General features: G+C 38.2%; 2 protein-coding genes across 3 annotated transcripts; both read right to left on the reverse strand.

Annotated features, from left to right (window-relative positions):
• Positions 1-89: 89 nt before the first annotated feature.
• LOC120000420 (coilin-like) lies at positions 90-10,530 on the reverse strand. Of its 2 annotated transcripts, none has more exons than XM_038848500.1 (14): positions 10,232-10,530; positions 9,808-9,872; positions 9,449-9,721; positions 8,547-8,780; positions 8,193-8,339; positions 5,334-5,403; positions 4,030-4,107; positions 3,632-3,821; positions 3,401-3,441; positions 2,661-2,882; positions 2,175-2,246; positions 1,930-2,088; positions 622-781; positions 90-511 (listed from the first exon to the last, which is right to left on the reverse strand). In XM_038848500.1, exons 1-14 carry the CDS (start codon positions 10,418-10,420, stop codon positions 321-323), a joined length of 2,091 nt encoding a protein of 696 aa, XP_038704428.1. In that variant the 5' UTR covers positions 10,421-10,530; the 3' UTR covers positions 90-320. The 2 variants fall into 2 exon arrangements, with proteins under 2 accessions (XP_038704428.1, XP_038704427.1); XM_038848499.1 differs by having other exon boundaries at positions 3,626-3,821.
• Positions 10,531-11,141: 611 nt separating this feature from the next.
• Positions 11,142-14,075, reverse strand: LOC120000421. The gene is made up of 2 exons (XM_038848501.1): positions 13,722-14,075; positions 11,142-11,588 (listed from the first exon to the last, which is right to left on the reverse strand). Exons 1-2 carry the CDS (start codon positions 14,039-14,041, stop codon positions 11,579-11,581), a joined length of 330 nt encoding a protein of 109 aa, XP_038704429.1. The 5' UTR covers positions 14,042-14,075; the 3' UTR covers positions 11,142-11,578.
• Positions 14,076-15,667: the final 1,592 nt, after the last annotated feature.

The raw sequence follows: 15,667 nt of genomic DNA on the forward strand, positions 1-15,667 counted from the left end.
CGCGCCCACATAAGAGAAGTACGGTAACATGCAGACTGCAATAGAAAGTCGACAGAACTCTTCAATTTGAAAAGATAAGGAGTATAATGTTTTCCCATTTCAAATACTAAACTGGCATTAAAAAGGCATCACCAAGTCTTAAGACACTGCTTTAAATAGGCCTTATAAGCAAGCTAAAGATTCTGTACAAAACTTTCATCATTACTTGTCCTATTTAGCATTCATACAACATGAGCACAATTTCGCAACTCTACGAAACTTTCACAAGATGCTTGTGATTTTGAACCATATAGACTTCGAAATGGTTATTGGTTAGTCAGTCACACCAGTCCATTTTGTGCTCTTAATAATGCCATTGTTGGACCCAGTGCACCACTTCTCAAGCCCTTGTAGGACATGGACCGCCTTCCTGAATATTCAGTTTTATATGAATTCTCTTCTTGAGGCAGTTGTGCCTTTTTTGCGTTCAAAGCCTTGCTAATTTCTTCCCACGCATTTACTTCACCATTTTCTGTATATGCAAGAAAAGATCGGGTTAAACTAATCAACACCACTTGTTTCATGATTTGCCCCAACTTACAACGGCCAGATCAAGCTGGAAATCAACAGGATTAATGATACCTTGGGTAGCAGCAACTTTGTTATTCCTGTTGGACCTCAAACTGGTTTCGGTAACTTGGTCTCCAACAGGAACTTCATTGATCTCATCGGTGACTATTTTCGCTGAATTTGAGTTGGCATGCTTGATAATACTGATGTTCACAAGTGAGGAAAAATCAATCTGCAGAGATGGGATATGAGAAAGTATGAGATTCATAAACTCGTGCACAGCAAAAAAAAAATGTTACTCCAGGTCATTACTCTGTTCTACGAGAGAATGTGATCAAGATTGACTGGTCATGTACTTCAACCATAGTTGTCAAAAGCTAAAAGCGCAAAGATCTCATATCGCTTCAAAGCGCAAAGTGTACTTAAAGCGCTCACTCGAATGAAGGTAAAGGTAAACAAAATCTGTGCACAAGGCTCCTGCAGTAGGCGGAGTTGGTACAGACAAGATGTATGTATACCTTACCACCACATAATTGTAGAGAGTATTTTCAAGAATTGAACTTGTAACCTCTAGGTTGCACCCTTACAACTCTACCACTGAGCCACATGTTCACTCAAACAAAGCAAAGCGCAAAATACAGAAAATCTAAAATAAATTAAATAGCCATAACAAAAATCAAAATATGCAAGTATGAGATGCATGCAATGCACATATAGTAAAATAAAAGGCTAAATGTCAATAAAAGCTATAAGCAGCCAAGGACGTGGAGAAAATTCACAAATCATAATCCAATTCACCACAGCACCACCAAAGTCAAGACCAAGAAGAAATAATGATGTTCACAGTTCACATCACCCAAACACTCTAAGAGACCAAGACAGTAGCTAGTAACTACTAAATGGCAAATGACAAAGCTTAAAATCATACTGCCGAAGTCTTCTTTCTTTTTTAGCGTTTTAGGTCAAATTTTTTCATGGGCTAGGCTTGTTTTGGAAGAACTTTTATGTTTTAAGTGAGGCCCATTCTTACTCTAAAATTTAAGATCCAATTACACACACAAAAGCACACAATATTACTGATTTCAGAAAAGCCCTCGCTTTGTGCTTTTTCTCTTTTGTGCTTCACTCAAAGTGCTTGCTTAAGCGTGGCTTTAGTGAAGGTGCTGTGCTTCAACAATTAGGTGTGCGTTTTGAGCGCTTTTGACAAGTATGACTTCAACCACCATATAATTGAAAATCATGTTTTTATCCGGAAAGGAGATGAGAGAATAGTAAGGGACTCCTTTCTCATATTAAGAAAATATAAGTGGGCCAGGAGGCGGTTTGGATGGATACTCAAAATAAAGAAGAGATAATTATTGATCACACCGGACTAAATACCTCTAAAGAACCATCTTCCCCATATAGGGATGTTTCCGATTGCAGTGCAGATGCATCACCATCATCATCAGCCTTCTTCTCAACAACAATAGGATATTCTGGGAATGGTAACAACATTATAAAATTCGAATCAGGGTCATAACGTGATACCTTTCCAACCTGCAAAAAACAATAACATAAGAGATAGTATGTTGTCTCAACAACTCACCAATTACTTATACATTTAAAAGTAAAAACAACCATACACGCAAGGATGAAAGCTCTGGTGTCCAGGATGATGATAACTCTACTAGACGATACGCAATGACATCGCCTTCCTGAAACATATTAAACACAAAAAAAAAAAAAAAAAACACCTTTATCCCCATGAATATGGTCGGGTGAAGAAATAATTTTTATATTCAAATAGAAGTCCAAAATATTTAGTAGTGTTTTCAATTCAGAGCAGAAGTGATAGGGATCCCAGTAAAAAGTATCATAGTCATCCCAGTAGTGGATGTGTTACTCTCTAATTCAATCACCAGGTTTTGTGGGCCCCTACACTTACATCAATCAATGGATCTGGGATACTTTTTATTGGGATGCTTTTTACTAGAATCTCTAAAATTTTTGATTCAGAGTGCCGAGAAATAAGCTGCTTAAAGGTCAGCAAATATAAAGCCCATTTCCCATTTTTCTCCATCAAAGATAATTCATAAAAGCGAAAACTAAAAATTATGAAATAAACAAACCTTTGGCAAGCCAGTAAGGGGTTGAAGCTTATCGAAGTCAATGCAATCATCCTTAAGTGTCTCTTCTTCAATACCACTGACTTGGCTTTGGGGTGGTTTCTCTGTCTCAGGACATTCTTCACTGAAACTTGTATAGTCATTCCTTCTACAAGATGCACTATGTTCTTTGCCCCATTTTTGACCCTTTTTCTTGCTGGTTATTCCATTCCACTGAAATGTTTCCTGGAAATTTATTCCGGTAATAGTATTAACACGATGGAAACTGGGATCAAATTGTAAATAACATTGAAATTTTAGTAGGGGTCCTAGGGGAGTCAAACAGTCAAATATCAGAGATTTCTGTACTTCAGTAAGATCTATAAGGGCACTTACTCCAGGATTAAAACTTTTGTATCATAATTCTTTTACACTAGTGATCTGTATTTTAAAGTCACGGGGCTAAAGAAGCTGTTTTATTTCCAGCAAGTAAAGAAATTATAGCACCTCAGCCCAATTGAAACAAGAAAAGGACAAATAGATTGACAAATAGATTTACAGCCCATTAATACAGTTTGGAATTGGATTGGTTAGGCTAGAATTGCTCCTTGGTTCAGTTCTAATGTTGCATCTCTTAGAACTAGTATAGTTTGGTTCAATTTCACAAATGTAGAGAACTGAACCAACCTACCAAGATGAATTCCTGCAAAAAGTAATTATAAAAATGAGACTATAACAAACTGAGCCAGGCAAATTAAACATACCATATGGATTTGATTCTGCTGCACAACCTGATCAGCATCAACTGGAACAAAAACATTTATCAGAATATCAAACAGTTCTAACCTTGCCACAAAATGCCAGGAATCAGGATTAATAGCGGCAGTGGATGGACATAGAGATTTGTCAATCAAGTTAAGCTACTTTAGAGCAAGAAAATCAGAGATACAAACTCATAAGCATGCACATGCATACACAGATTATCAGACCTTTACCGAGGGGTTCGAAACGGATGTGTCCTGGCCTAACAACAATGGGAACAACATCATTTTCTACATCACTATCTTGATCTTGTTGCGGACATTCTTCACAATATCCAAACTCTGGATGCTCTTCCAAAAGTTCATGATAACTTTTTTCAGGCAAATGCATATCAACTTTCTCTGGTAATTGGGTCTGGTGTTGCTGCGATAAACAATATTATCAACTGAAAAAAGGGCTTTTGGCCACTACCAAAGACTGATACATGTAATACTTACTTTCCTTTCAAACAACAAACCGAAATAATAGACCATTAACTTGCAGTCAAAACCTCTATCCCCCCCTCTCCCGAAAAGGATTTGGAGCTAAACCATAATGCTTGCAGATCCTAGCAACACTTAAGAACACCTACCTTCTCCTTTTCAGCTTTTGCAAGTTCCCTCAGCCATCGCCTCTTGGCCTTCTTCCGCCGTGCACTTCTACTGGGAAGCTAACAAAGAAGGAATGACAAGAGTAATCAAGTCAAAAAATTTATCGCAGCCAAATTTACAAACAGCAATGAAAAAGTGAATAAACAAATTGGAACTCTATTGAACTAAGTTTATGTACATACAAAGCTTGAACTTCCATTCATATTGGCACTCAAAGCCAATGGAATCACCAATTTCTTTTCTCTAAAACGCCATGCAAGAAATCACTTTGAATTGAATAAATATAATTTGGATTCATACACAAGTTTCAGCCAATATTGTACAAATTACAACAAATCAAGTGCTAAAATTTGTTCACCATCCAGCTCTATCGAGCTATGATGCTCTTCTGAGTCTCTTCGTTTAAAAAGATGAGGTGGAAATGAGATGAGAGGGGCTATGGGGGCAATTACAAAAGTGGCTAGGACAAAATAGCCATAAATATAATTTAATTATGCTAGGTAGAACTAAATACTCAGACATTCTAAACCAGTTAAAAACAACAGTTTTAGATATTTTGTGATAGGGTCGTGCCCATACACACTCAGCACCCAAGGCCCAACCGACACCCACTCACATGGGCCGGCTGTACCCAAGGCCTCCCAGCCTATACTAGAAAACCTTGGGTGCTAAGGGAGGCCCATACCTCCCCTTATAAACAACACCTTAGCTCTCATATCTTCTGATGTGGGATAATCCTATCAATACCCTCCCCTTTAAGACCAACGCCCATGTTGGTTGAGCACCATGGCCGACCCATCAGCAGGGCCCTTGCCCCCGTGGGTCGAGCACCATGGCCGGCCACTCCGCAGGTGCGGCCCCAAGTTGAAGGCACAACAAGATCGTACGCTTCGATACCATTGATAGAGTCGCGCCCATACACGCTCAGCACCCAAGGCCCAACCAACACCCACCCATATGGGTCGGCTGTACCCAAGGCCTCCTAGCCCATACTAGAAAACCTTGGGTACTAAGGGAGGCCCATATCTCCCCCTATAAACAACACCTTAGCTCCCACATCTTCTGATGTGGGACAATCCTATCATTTTGAAAGACATACAAGTTGGGTATTAACGATCAAACAGCTAAATGCAGCTGTGATAATTATATAACTTCAGCAAATTACCAAAATTCCTTATTACTTGATAACATTCTCCAGACAACAAAGCTAAGATGATTAAAACAAATCAAGAGCATCCATCTTGAGAAAATTAATGCTCCGAAGAACCAGCCAGAAAAATGATACCTTTTCAGCTCCATTAGGTGTACCAGATGCATCCACACTCCCATTGCCATTTTCTTGAAGCTGGCATGATCTATGAAAATGATAAGAATGGAAAATAAGTATTTTGTAAGCTAAAAACAATTTTTAAGGGAGGTTGAGGGGTGTGTTAGCCCAAAATAAAATCAAGCATAAACATGCAAAAGTTTGTAGACAGCAAGTTCATAGTTACCAGGAACGTTCATAACCCCTCATCCTCCGAACTGGGACGAACGTCCCTGAACGGGGTACAGTAGCGGTCGGTTGGGAACGTGATCTGGGACACCCAAATGAGTGTCCCTAAAATCTGTGAAGAGAAAGGGATTTTTCAAATTTAATACAACAATTTGTGATACTTATCTTTTGAACTGAGCAACTCTTCCTCTAAATTTAATGGTGCTGCAATTTCTCTTTGGATGATTATCGGTCGTTAATGGCTTTGCTCGAATTTCAAACACTTGTCTGTCGAATGCCGACGTTGGTGGTATACTGAGAAACCCACCTAGCCCAAGTATGCCCAATAACCTCTCAAAGACTCAAACTGAGCATCGAGGAGAAAGCAAGCTTCCTCTTCGAAATCGGCACAGATGGCTTCAAGTAGATTTCTGGTTTTCACCGTTCTGTTCTTCTTCAGTTTTGCTCAAGCGCCGTCCAGATTGATAAGACGATGATGTTCGGGGAAGTGGGCTAGGTGTCAATTGTTTGTTTGCCCTAAACCAAACATTAATTCCAAAACGAAGCGTTTATGACATTATTCCTTTCATTATTCTTGTATCAGGTAATGCTATTGCTCAAGGCAATTGAAGAAGTGGGTCCATCAAATGTTCTTCAAGTTGTCACTGATAATGCTGCTAATTGCAAAGCTGTGGGAAAAGATCCACAAACACATTTTTTGGTCACCTTGTGTTGTTCACATGCTGAACTTGGTTTTTAAGGATTTTGTTAATGCATTTGACTGGTGGAGGGATACTTATAGAAGGGGAAAAAGTATTGTTAAGTACTTTATCAATCATACTCATACCTTGTCAATTTTTAGAGGTCAATCAAAATTAGAGTTGTTGAAAGTTGCAAAGACAAGGTTTGCCTCGCATTACATATTGTTAAAAAGGCTGGTTGATTGTAGAGAGGCTCTAGCTACCACCATTGTGCTTAGAACATAGAAGGAGTGGGTGAAACAAGGAGATGAGCACATAAGAAAAATGGGTGCTTTAGTTGCTGAAACTATTGGTAGTGAAGACTTTTGAGATGAGGTTGAAGACATAATTAGGATCACAAAACCCATATATTATATGATTTAAGTTTTCTGATGGTGAAGGTCCAAAGATGGGGGAGATTTATGAAAGAATGGATAGTATGCTTGGAGAAATAAAAGATAAAATGAGGAATAACAAACATGCTGGTATTCCTATATTTTCCCACCTTGCTAACACAATACTCTCTATTTGAGGATAACAACCAACATGTTTGTTATTCCTCATTTTATCTTTAATTTCTCCAAGCATACTATCCATTCTTTCATAAATCTCCCCCATCTTTGGACCTTCACCATCAGAAAACTTAATCATATAATATATGAGTTTTGTGATACTAATTATTTCTTCAACCTCATCCCAAAAGTCTTCACTATCAATAGTTTCAACAACTAAAGCACCCATTTTTCTTGTGTGCTCATCTCCTTGTTTCACCCACTCCTTCCACGTTCTAAGCACAATGGTGGTAGCTAAAGCCTCTCTACAATCAACCAGCCTTTTCAACAATATGTAATGCGAGGCAAACCTTGTCTTTGCAACTTTCAACAACTCTAATTTTGATTGACCTCTAAAAATTGACGAGGTATGAGTATGATTGATAAAGTACTTAACAATACTTTTTCCCCTTCTATAAGTATCCCTCCACCAGTCAAATGCATTAGCAAAATCCTTAAAAACCAAGTTCAGCGTGTGAACAACACAAGGTGACCAGAAAATGTGTTTGTGGATCTTTTCTACCTCTTTTCCCACAACTTTGCAATTAGCAACATTATTAGTGACAACTTGAAGAACATTTGATGGACCCACTTTTCAATTGCCTTGAGCAATAGCATTACCTGATACAAGAATAATGAAAGGAATAATGTCAAAAACGCTTCGTTTTGGAATGAATGTTTGGTTTAGGGCAAACAAACAATTGACACCTAGCCCACTTCCCCGAACATCATCTTCTTATCAATCTTGACGGCGCTTGAGCAAAACTGAAGAAGAACAGACATACGGTGAAAACCAGAAATCTACTTGAAGCCATATGTGCCGATTTCGAAGAGGAAGTTTGCTTTCTCCTTGATGCTCAGTTTGAGTCTTTGAGAGGTTATTGGGCATACTCAGGCTAGGTGGGTTTCTCAGTATACCACCAACATCGGCATTCGACAAACAAGTGTTTTGAAATTCGAGCAAAGCCATTAACGACCGACAATCATCCAAAGAGGAATTGCAGCACCACCAAACTTCGAGGAAGAGCCGCTCAGTTCAAAAGATAAGTATCACAAATTGTTGTATTAAATTTGAAAAATCCCTTTCTCTTCACAGATTTTAGGGACGCTCATTTGGGTGTCCCAGATCACGTTCCCAACCGACCCAAGTCGCTACTGTACCCTGTTCAGGGACGTTCGTCCCAGTTCGGGGGACGAGGGGGTTATGAACGTTCCTGGTAACTATGTTATAAACAATGCGCAACCATCCTGGTGAGCTATGATTGGTTTAGATTCCCAATCCAAAATATACTCAGCCTCTTGGAGTCCCAAGCATAGAAATTCTATAAGTCGTTGGGTAAAATGAGGCTAAAGTAATACAGTTTTCAACTTAAACCTACCTGATTGTGTTAGTTCTTCTAGTCAAGCAATCAGTATAAGCTGTGAGCAAGCCCATCCCCGTCGCACCAGTGTTCACATTAAGTGGAGTACCACAATTCCTTTTTTGTTTCCCTTTCAAGTGTCGTCGCGATCCAGATTCAAGGTGACTTTAGATACAGAAGAACAATTAGCATAATTGTCAGAGCCAAGATATAAAAATTGCATGTTTCGTTTTTAGCTAACGCTTGGAACAATCAATAATAGTATCACACATAATATAGTGGAAAGAATCAAAAGGATAGAATTTAACATAATTTTGATTTAAAAGAGGATGATTTAGCATTTAACATCAGGCCGTAATCAACAGAACTTACTTTTCCTGAGTTGGTACAACTTTTCCAATATTGTTGTCACTTCTTTCATCAACTCCAGGAGTACTTGACTTCACTGGTTCACAATGTAGCACAGATAGCTGGTCTTTCTTCACAAGACACCTTTTTGGGAGGATACTCTGCCGATGCAAATTCTGCTCTGCATCGACATGATTGTCAGTGTTTTCAGGAACAACTTCGCATTTTCCACCAGTGGCAGATTTATTTTTCTTCCTCCTGTACCACATGAGTAATATTAATGCCATATAAGCATATAACCCCCAGCCTCTGCTTAAAAATAGGTTTGCAACCAATAAGGGTGCAACTGTTGAAAAACAAGAGAAACCACCTAAGCAACTTATAATACAATGCAACTCCCCAAACTGATCTGAATGACAATAAAGCCAAGAATATGCTAATCATAGAAATTCACAATCTCTTATAAAACATATATGATAAAACGTATACAGATGTGAAATTTTCAATACTTCAACTACAGTTATCATTAAAGAATTTCACCAAAAACATTGGAACATACTGACACGACCAACGACTAGTCACTCCACAATGATAAGCTGAATACAATACGTCCAAAAGAAAATTAAATTTTAAATATCTAGGCATCAAACCTTTCTAATGTGGCTTTAGAGAATCCAAAAAAAAAAAGTTTTAAATCATCATCCTGGGGCCAAGAAAGTCATCATCTCAAGGTTCATCTACACCACAGAACTCAAGTAGGAACAAGACCAAAAAAGACATGGATGAAAGCAGTAAGAAAGGATACAGGCTCTATCGGATTAGTGAAGGAATAAACTAGATAAGGGAAAATCACATGCAAATTACAGCCGTCTATACATATATAAATTACACCAAAAATAATTTATTAGATAGTGCATCGAACATACTTTGAGCTCTGAAGTTTCCTTGATGCCTTTCTCTTCTTTGCAACTTTCTTTTCATCAGGATTGCTTTCCACAGCAAAAGCATCCACAGACTCCTCATGTTCATCCTCTTCTGATTCACTTTCATAGCCTCCTGTTTCCTTTTGAAATTCGTCATTGGCAAGAAGCTGCACACCCGTTGCTACAGGTTGCTTCTCCACAATTTCTAAATCCAAATGATTCCCTTCATCTCCTACCATAACTATCTCAGACAATGTGCACTCTTTATTTTTCACACTGTTTAAAAAAAACAATGACTCCATATATAAGTAACAGGAATTTGTATCTCTTTAATTAGTGAAAAGGTACTTCGATAAACTGACCGAACAATGTCTTTGTCCTTGAAAATTGAAGTCGACTCAAATGGCGGTAACACAAAGCTATCCATCTGCAAGTGAAATTACAATCAACTTAGAGAATGGTACCAAAGCAAAACAAGAAACCCAAACAGAGCAACAGAATCTCCTCTTAACATATTCAAATACAGAGAGAGACCTACTTGAAACAAATGTGATTTTCTGATAATTCAATTCTCAATAATTAAGAAGACTTCTATTTTTGGGTGTCGATGAAACGCAGAAATTCTAAAAATATATGTGAAAAAAAATAAATTCCGCAAATCAACCAAGTTCACCGCAACCTTTCCACCGCGTGGTTTACTACTTCCTGTTTTTGCTGGCAAATACGAAGCGTAGCTCAAATTTGATTCTTAAGTGGTAAGAATAATGCAGAAAGTATGATACATACGGAGAGGATAATCCCGCGAGGACAGGCATCGTGAAGGTGGAAAATGTGGAGCAGATACGAGGCCAAATCGGAGATGGTCTCTTGCTGGGGCTTTAGGAGAATCCAGCTCCGCCTTAGTCCCAACTTTTTCTGAGACTTGCTCAAAATGTTGCGATCCTCGAACAGTATACGAACCCTCACTGTCTCCATGGCGCACAGCCACAGTTAGGCAGGCAGAAAGGTTTCTTCTGGAGTTGCCGAAAATGCGCACAGGGCGATGCCGATTACCGTCGTAACTGGTAAAAGTGCGACTGGATTGGGGCCAAGTCATTGACAGGGCGTAGGGGCCCAAGTCATTAACTCATGGGTCATGGGCCATGGCCTTGTACGAAAACAGTAAACACACTACAGGACGGACCTTACACTCATTGGTTTAACCATAGACTCTGTACTTCATTTTAACTGCTGCAAATTCTGCCGGTTACAAAGGAAGACGATGCAAAGAAGAAATCAATACTTCCCCCGATGCTATAGATCGGTGAATGTTTGCATATGCCAGGACGAATAACATTAACGCTCTACATGCAGGATAAACTTTATAACCACAACAATCAATTGCTCATATCCACTTCAAGTCCCAAGTCCATTGTTTAGGCAATGCATGATCGAGTGAGTCCATTGTTCTAGAGGCATGACCTCACACATGAATTTTTCACGGACAAGCATACTTTGTGAGCTAATACGCAACTCATGAGTTAACCGGTGCACACTAGTGGCTGAGGGTCCCGCCGTATAAGAAAAAGGTACAAAGTTTGGGAGTAACATTACAATCATCTCTTCAAGAATTATGCCATTCCGAAATTACAACCACCAAAGGGAATAAATACTTCCATACTCAACATGTTCATTGTTATCAAGAATGCAACTAGAATTTGGCAAAACTCATCAGGAAAAAAGAATAGTTTCCAATTTTTCACTTGCAAAATTAGCATGTGAGATCATACCCCATCCCAACTTTCATCAGCATCTTCATCTAGACTTGTACCGTCATCCATGGTAGGGAAAAAAATCAAACAGCTGTAACTGTAAGGTGATTACCCCCCAAATTATCAATTGTTCTTAATCGTCTTAACGTCAATGACAGCACATCTGGAGTATCAAAACAAACTGCAATGCCATGCAGTCATCCCAACTTACATAAATTTAACCTCAATATATCTTTGGCCAGACATTATAGGGGCCAAGCCATGCAAACAGAAAAGAAGAAACTGCGGCACAACCCCTGAAATACAAAAGTGAAATGAGGCCACCTGCACGGTGATTGCAACTTATAAGTCCTTTCTCCATCAACAGAATTTCTCTAAAACTTCATAGACCCCTGTCGAAGGCAAATCACAATACCCGTTAGCAAATAGGCGACAGACGAATTTATTGAACATGTAGCAGTCAAGCTCCATTAAAAAAAATGCAACAGCGAAGCAGAGATGGAACCGTCAATAGAAAGTATAAACAACAAAATGAGGAAAGTGTCGGATAAGAGCAAGGTTCATCAAGAATCTGATTGAACATCCAAATTTTAGAATCTAAGGATTGGAAACAAGCAAGTGTCCCTTTTTATATTTTAAAATTTGAACAAGCAACACTCCCAAATATCACCAAAAAAAACAAAAAAAAAAAAACTCTCTAGAAGTACTTAAAGACTCAGTGACCACAAGGTTCAAATTATAAAGTTGCTAGAAAACATTGCCTCTTACATAAACAGGGGTAGGAAGATAAACCTCCATTAGACTTCCCCCCAATAAACTCATGCATAAAGAATGTTTTTGTTAAGCACAGAACAGATGGTGAACCTTGGAACACAGAACGCACACATAGTAAGTAAAGAAAAGGAAAAGGTATATTGAAGAAATTCAGAAGGCATACAAAACACCAATTCAAAAGTATATTAAAACACCAATCCCTACAAAGGTCCCGAAGGATATAGCAACCACCTAATTTTCTCTAACAATAGGGCACTGTTCAGACTTCAGTATTTTTCCTTTGTTTAATTGAATAAATAAAGTGTACCTGAAGAATAATCATTAATTGGTCTGTTCATCAATATCATTTTTGGTGAATTATTACATTTGTCTCAAAGCTAGCACAACGAAACATGATACCCAAACCCAACATGGTCTCAAACTGAACCAACCATGTAAGCAAATCATTTAAATGCAATAATCTAAGAACCCAAGATCGGGTGGATGAAGTGGAGGAGTGAATCCGGGATCCTATGTGACCGAATGATTCTTTTAAAGTTGACGAGCAAATTCTATATAGTAGCTATAAGACTCACAAAGTCACAATGATGTATGGGATCGAGTGTTGAGCTATTAAAAGACAATATATCCAAAAAATGTATGTAGCATAAATGTGAATGCTTCATTGGATGTTTAGTACACGAGGAAATATAGAATAAGAAATGTAAGGTAGGAGTAGCACCAATTGAAGACTAGTGAGAAAACCGTTTAAGATAGGTTTGAGCATGTATAACGTAGAGATAGCGGTGCTGTGGGAAGGAGAATCAAGAAAATTTGTCTAGTGGAGAAAAAGAAGGGAAAAGGAATACTTAAAAAGATGTGGTTTTAATTAGTACGAAAGGATGTGGATTCAATAAGAGTTGTTGAGAGTATGACCCTATATAAAAATAAATGCCGGAAAAGAATTCAAGTAGTAGATTCTCATTGATTTTCTCATACTCATGTAGCCAATCCCAAAATTTTTGGGATAAAGGATCGGATGTTGATAAATCTAAAACCCCCAAGTTACACACAAACACACACATATACATCTTCCTACCGTTATACATTTAACACAGATAGCAATGGCCTTACCCAGTTACTCTATCAGACTTACCACTTTCTTTTGTTCAAATAGCATCACAAATAGCTTCTTTCATTGAAACTGTGGCATCAGGAACTATGGCCAAAATTACTCTTTTTCCTTTAACATAATATAAAATTTTCTCTTATTTGAGTAATAGCCGTAGATCCTACTAACAATTGTGGCAGCAAGCATATTTCCAAACTAAAGAGAAAGAGATAACAATAATGCAACATCAACAAAAAAAGGATACAGAAAGCCAACCTACTCTTAAACCAACCCAACCTTGAAAACAAATCATCAGAATGTAATTTAACCTGAAACCCATAATTTATATATTTATTGCCATACTGAGGTCACTTTGACCACCCAGAAGAGTATACAACATAAAGCTTAAACAACAGCAGCACCGGCCTCTATTTCATTTAAGTTATAGACCATCTATTCCAAACAAAGACTCGTGTGTGATCAACAATTGTTGCAAGCATCTTTTCAAAACTAGTTCTAATTACATCTGTAAAATTGCTGCTGAAAGAACGAATCAATTATATTCTCCAAAGAAATTTTTTAACGATCTCAATTAAATTCTATTTAAAAAACGAAATTCGTATATGGTAGTAATTCATTCGGAAAACTACATTTGGATTACCTGACTTTCTTAATGAGAATGGACTTGAGCTTGCGACTGAGTTCCTGGGACTGGAGCCTGCGCTGAAGATTCTTCCGCGCCAATATGCGCTTCTCTGAGTCCTTGATGTGGCGAGTGTCCACGCGCTTTATCATTCGTTCGATCCCACTCGATTTCATCTTGCCCTCCATAAACCTAAGCGCCTGCTCCAGGTTGCCGTTAATTACCTTCACTCGTATCCCTCGCCATTGCTGAATCTGGTGACCATCTCGACACAGCGAATCGAGTGAGTTACTCGAGGGGCGGAAGAGGGACGCTACTTGCCTCGCTATTGAGTTCATTTCCGGTGCTTTCCGTCGGATGTCTTGGTTTGCCTTGATTAGGGTTTGTAGTGGCAAAAAAAGGTCCAGCCCATTTTCCTCTGCATGGCTCAAGCCCGGTCAGCTTCTTTGACTGATGAGGCCCAAAGACGACGCTTTGTGGCTTGTGCGAGTCCAACAATGGGCTATACGAAAGCAGGCCAATGACCCATATCAGGTAATGGTATGATAGCTATGCACTATATTTTTAATGTTCATATCACGTGTATGACTAGACATTCTGTCCACATCACCTAGTCTCAGGCTACTTGCTAGGGGTGTTCGCGGTCGGTTTCGGTCGGTTTTTGACGACATTGAGGGTGAAACCGACACGGTCGGTTTTTGCATAAGATGCAACCAAAAACCGACCAATGATAAATTTGATATTAGTAAAACCGACCAATCGATTTAGGTCGGTTTTCGGTTTTTGTATGACCATAAAAAATAAAATTGGAGTATTCTTTCTCCATGCTTATAACTCCAAAAATTTATATGTACACACAGTTCCAAATAGCTAAATTTATGACTTGTACACAAATTGATTCCATAATGTCAAATGCATAACAAATAAGCAATAGCTAAATGGTAAATAGTGACTCTATCACATTAAATTAAACAAACATGATTAATTAATCCATATATGATATCTGACATAATCACATAATAGCTGACCATCAAAGAAAAATCCAATAAAAATAAAAATAAAAATTTTATAGAGTTTCATACATATAGTTAAACATTTAAAATAATCAACAAAAACACCAAAACCACCATGTTCTCATGAGACTTCTTGCTTGGCAGCAGCAGGGGCACAGCAGTAGGGGCACTTCTGAAGTACTCTGGTTTGAAGTTTGAACACATGAAATTACACATAAGTTTTAATACTTCAACAATAGTAATAAAAATCAAGTTAGCTTAAATTCACATACACTTGATCATATCTCTTCAAGATCCTCGCATTCCTCGACAACATTTTCTCTCATGTTTAATGCCTGAACTTTTTCATGAATCTCTGCAATAAACAATCATAAATCATATATAAGGCCATAAGCTACATAGAAAAATAAAATAAAATGGAGCATTTTATAATTTAAATTACCACCTTCAAGCTTTTCGTAGTCTTCAATTTGATCCATAGCTTCTCGAAGATTGATTGGAGTAGAAGATTTACGGATCCAATTTTGGGTGCAAATTAGGGCCTCAACTGTAAAAGGGCATAAAGAACTGCGAAATGGATCGATAACTCGCCCTGCCGTGCTAAATGTCGATTCGGAAGCCACTGTAGACACGGGAATCGCAAGGACATCCCTTGCAATTAAAGAAAGCACATGATATCTACTTACATTCACCTTCCACCAAGCAAGTAGATTAAAACCATCTTTGTCATTCTCCAAACTCTCTCCCAAATATCGATCAACTTCAGATTTATTTTTCAAAGATTGAGAATCCTTCAAATGTTTTTTAAAACTCGCCAATCTCGCTGCCCTCATATCCGTTGGCAGAGATTCATTGCTTCCCAATGTATTTGATTGACTCACTTTCTCTTGTGTGCTACTAACTCCATTATTTTGAGCATATGCATCATATAAACGAGTCAAAGTACTTTTA

The sequence above is a fragment of the Tripterygium wilfordii genome, chromosome 6, assembly GCF_013401445.1.
Source record: "Tripterygium wilfordii isolate XIE 37 chromosome 6, ASM1340144v1, whole genome shotgun sequence".
NCBI lineage: Eukaryota > Viridiplantae > Streptophyta > Magnoliopsida > Celastrales > Celastraceae > Tripterygium > Tripterygium wilfordii.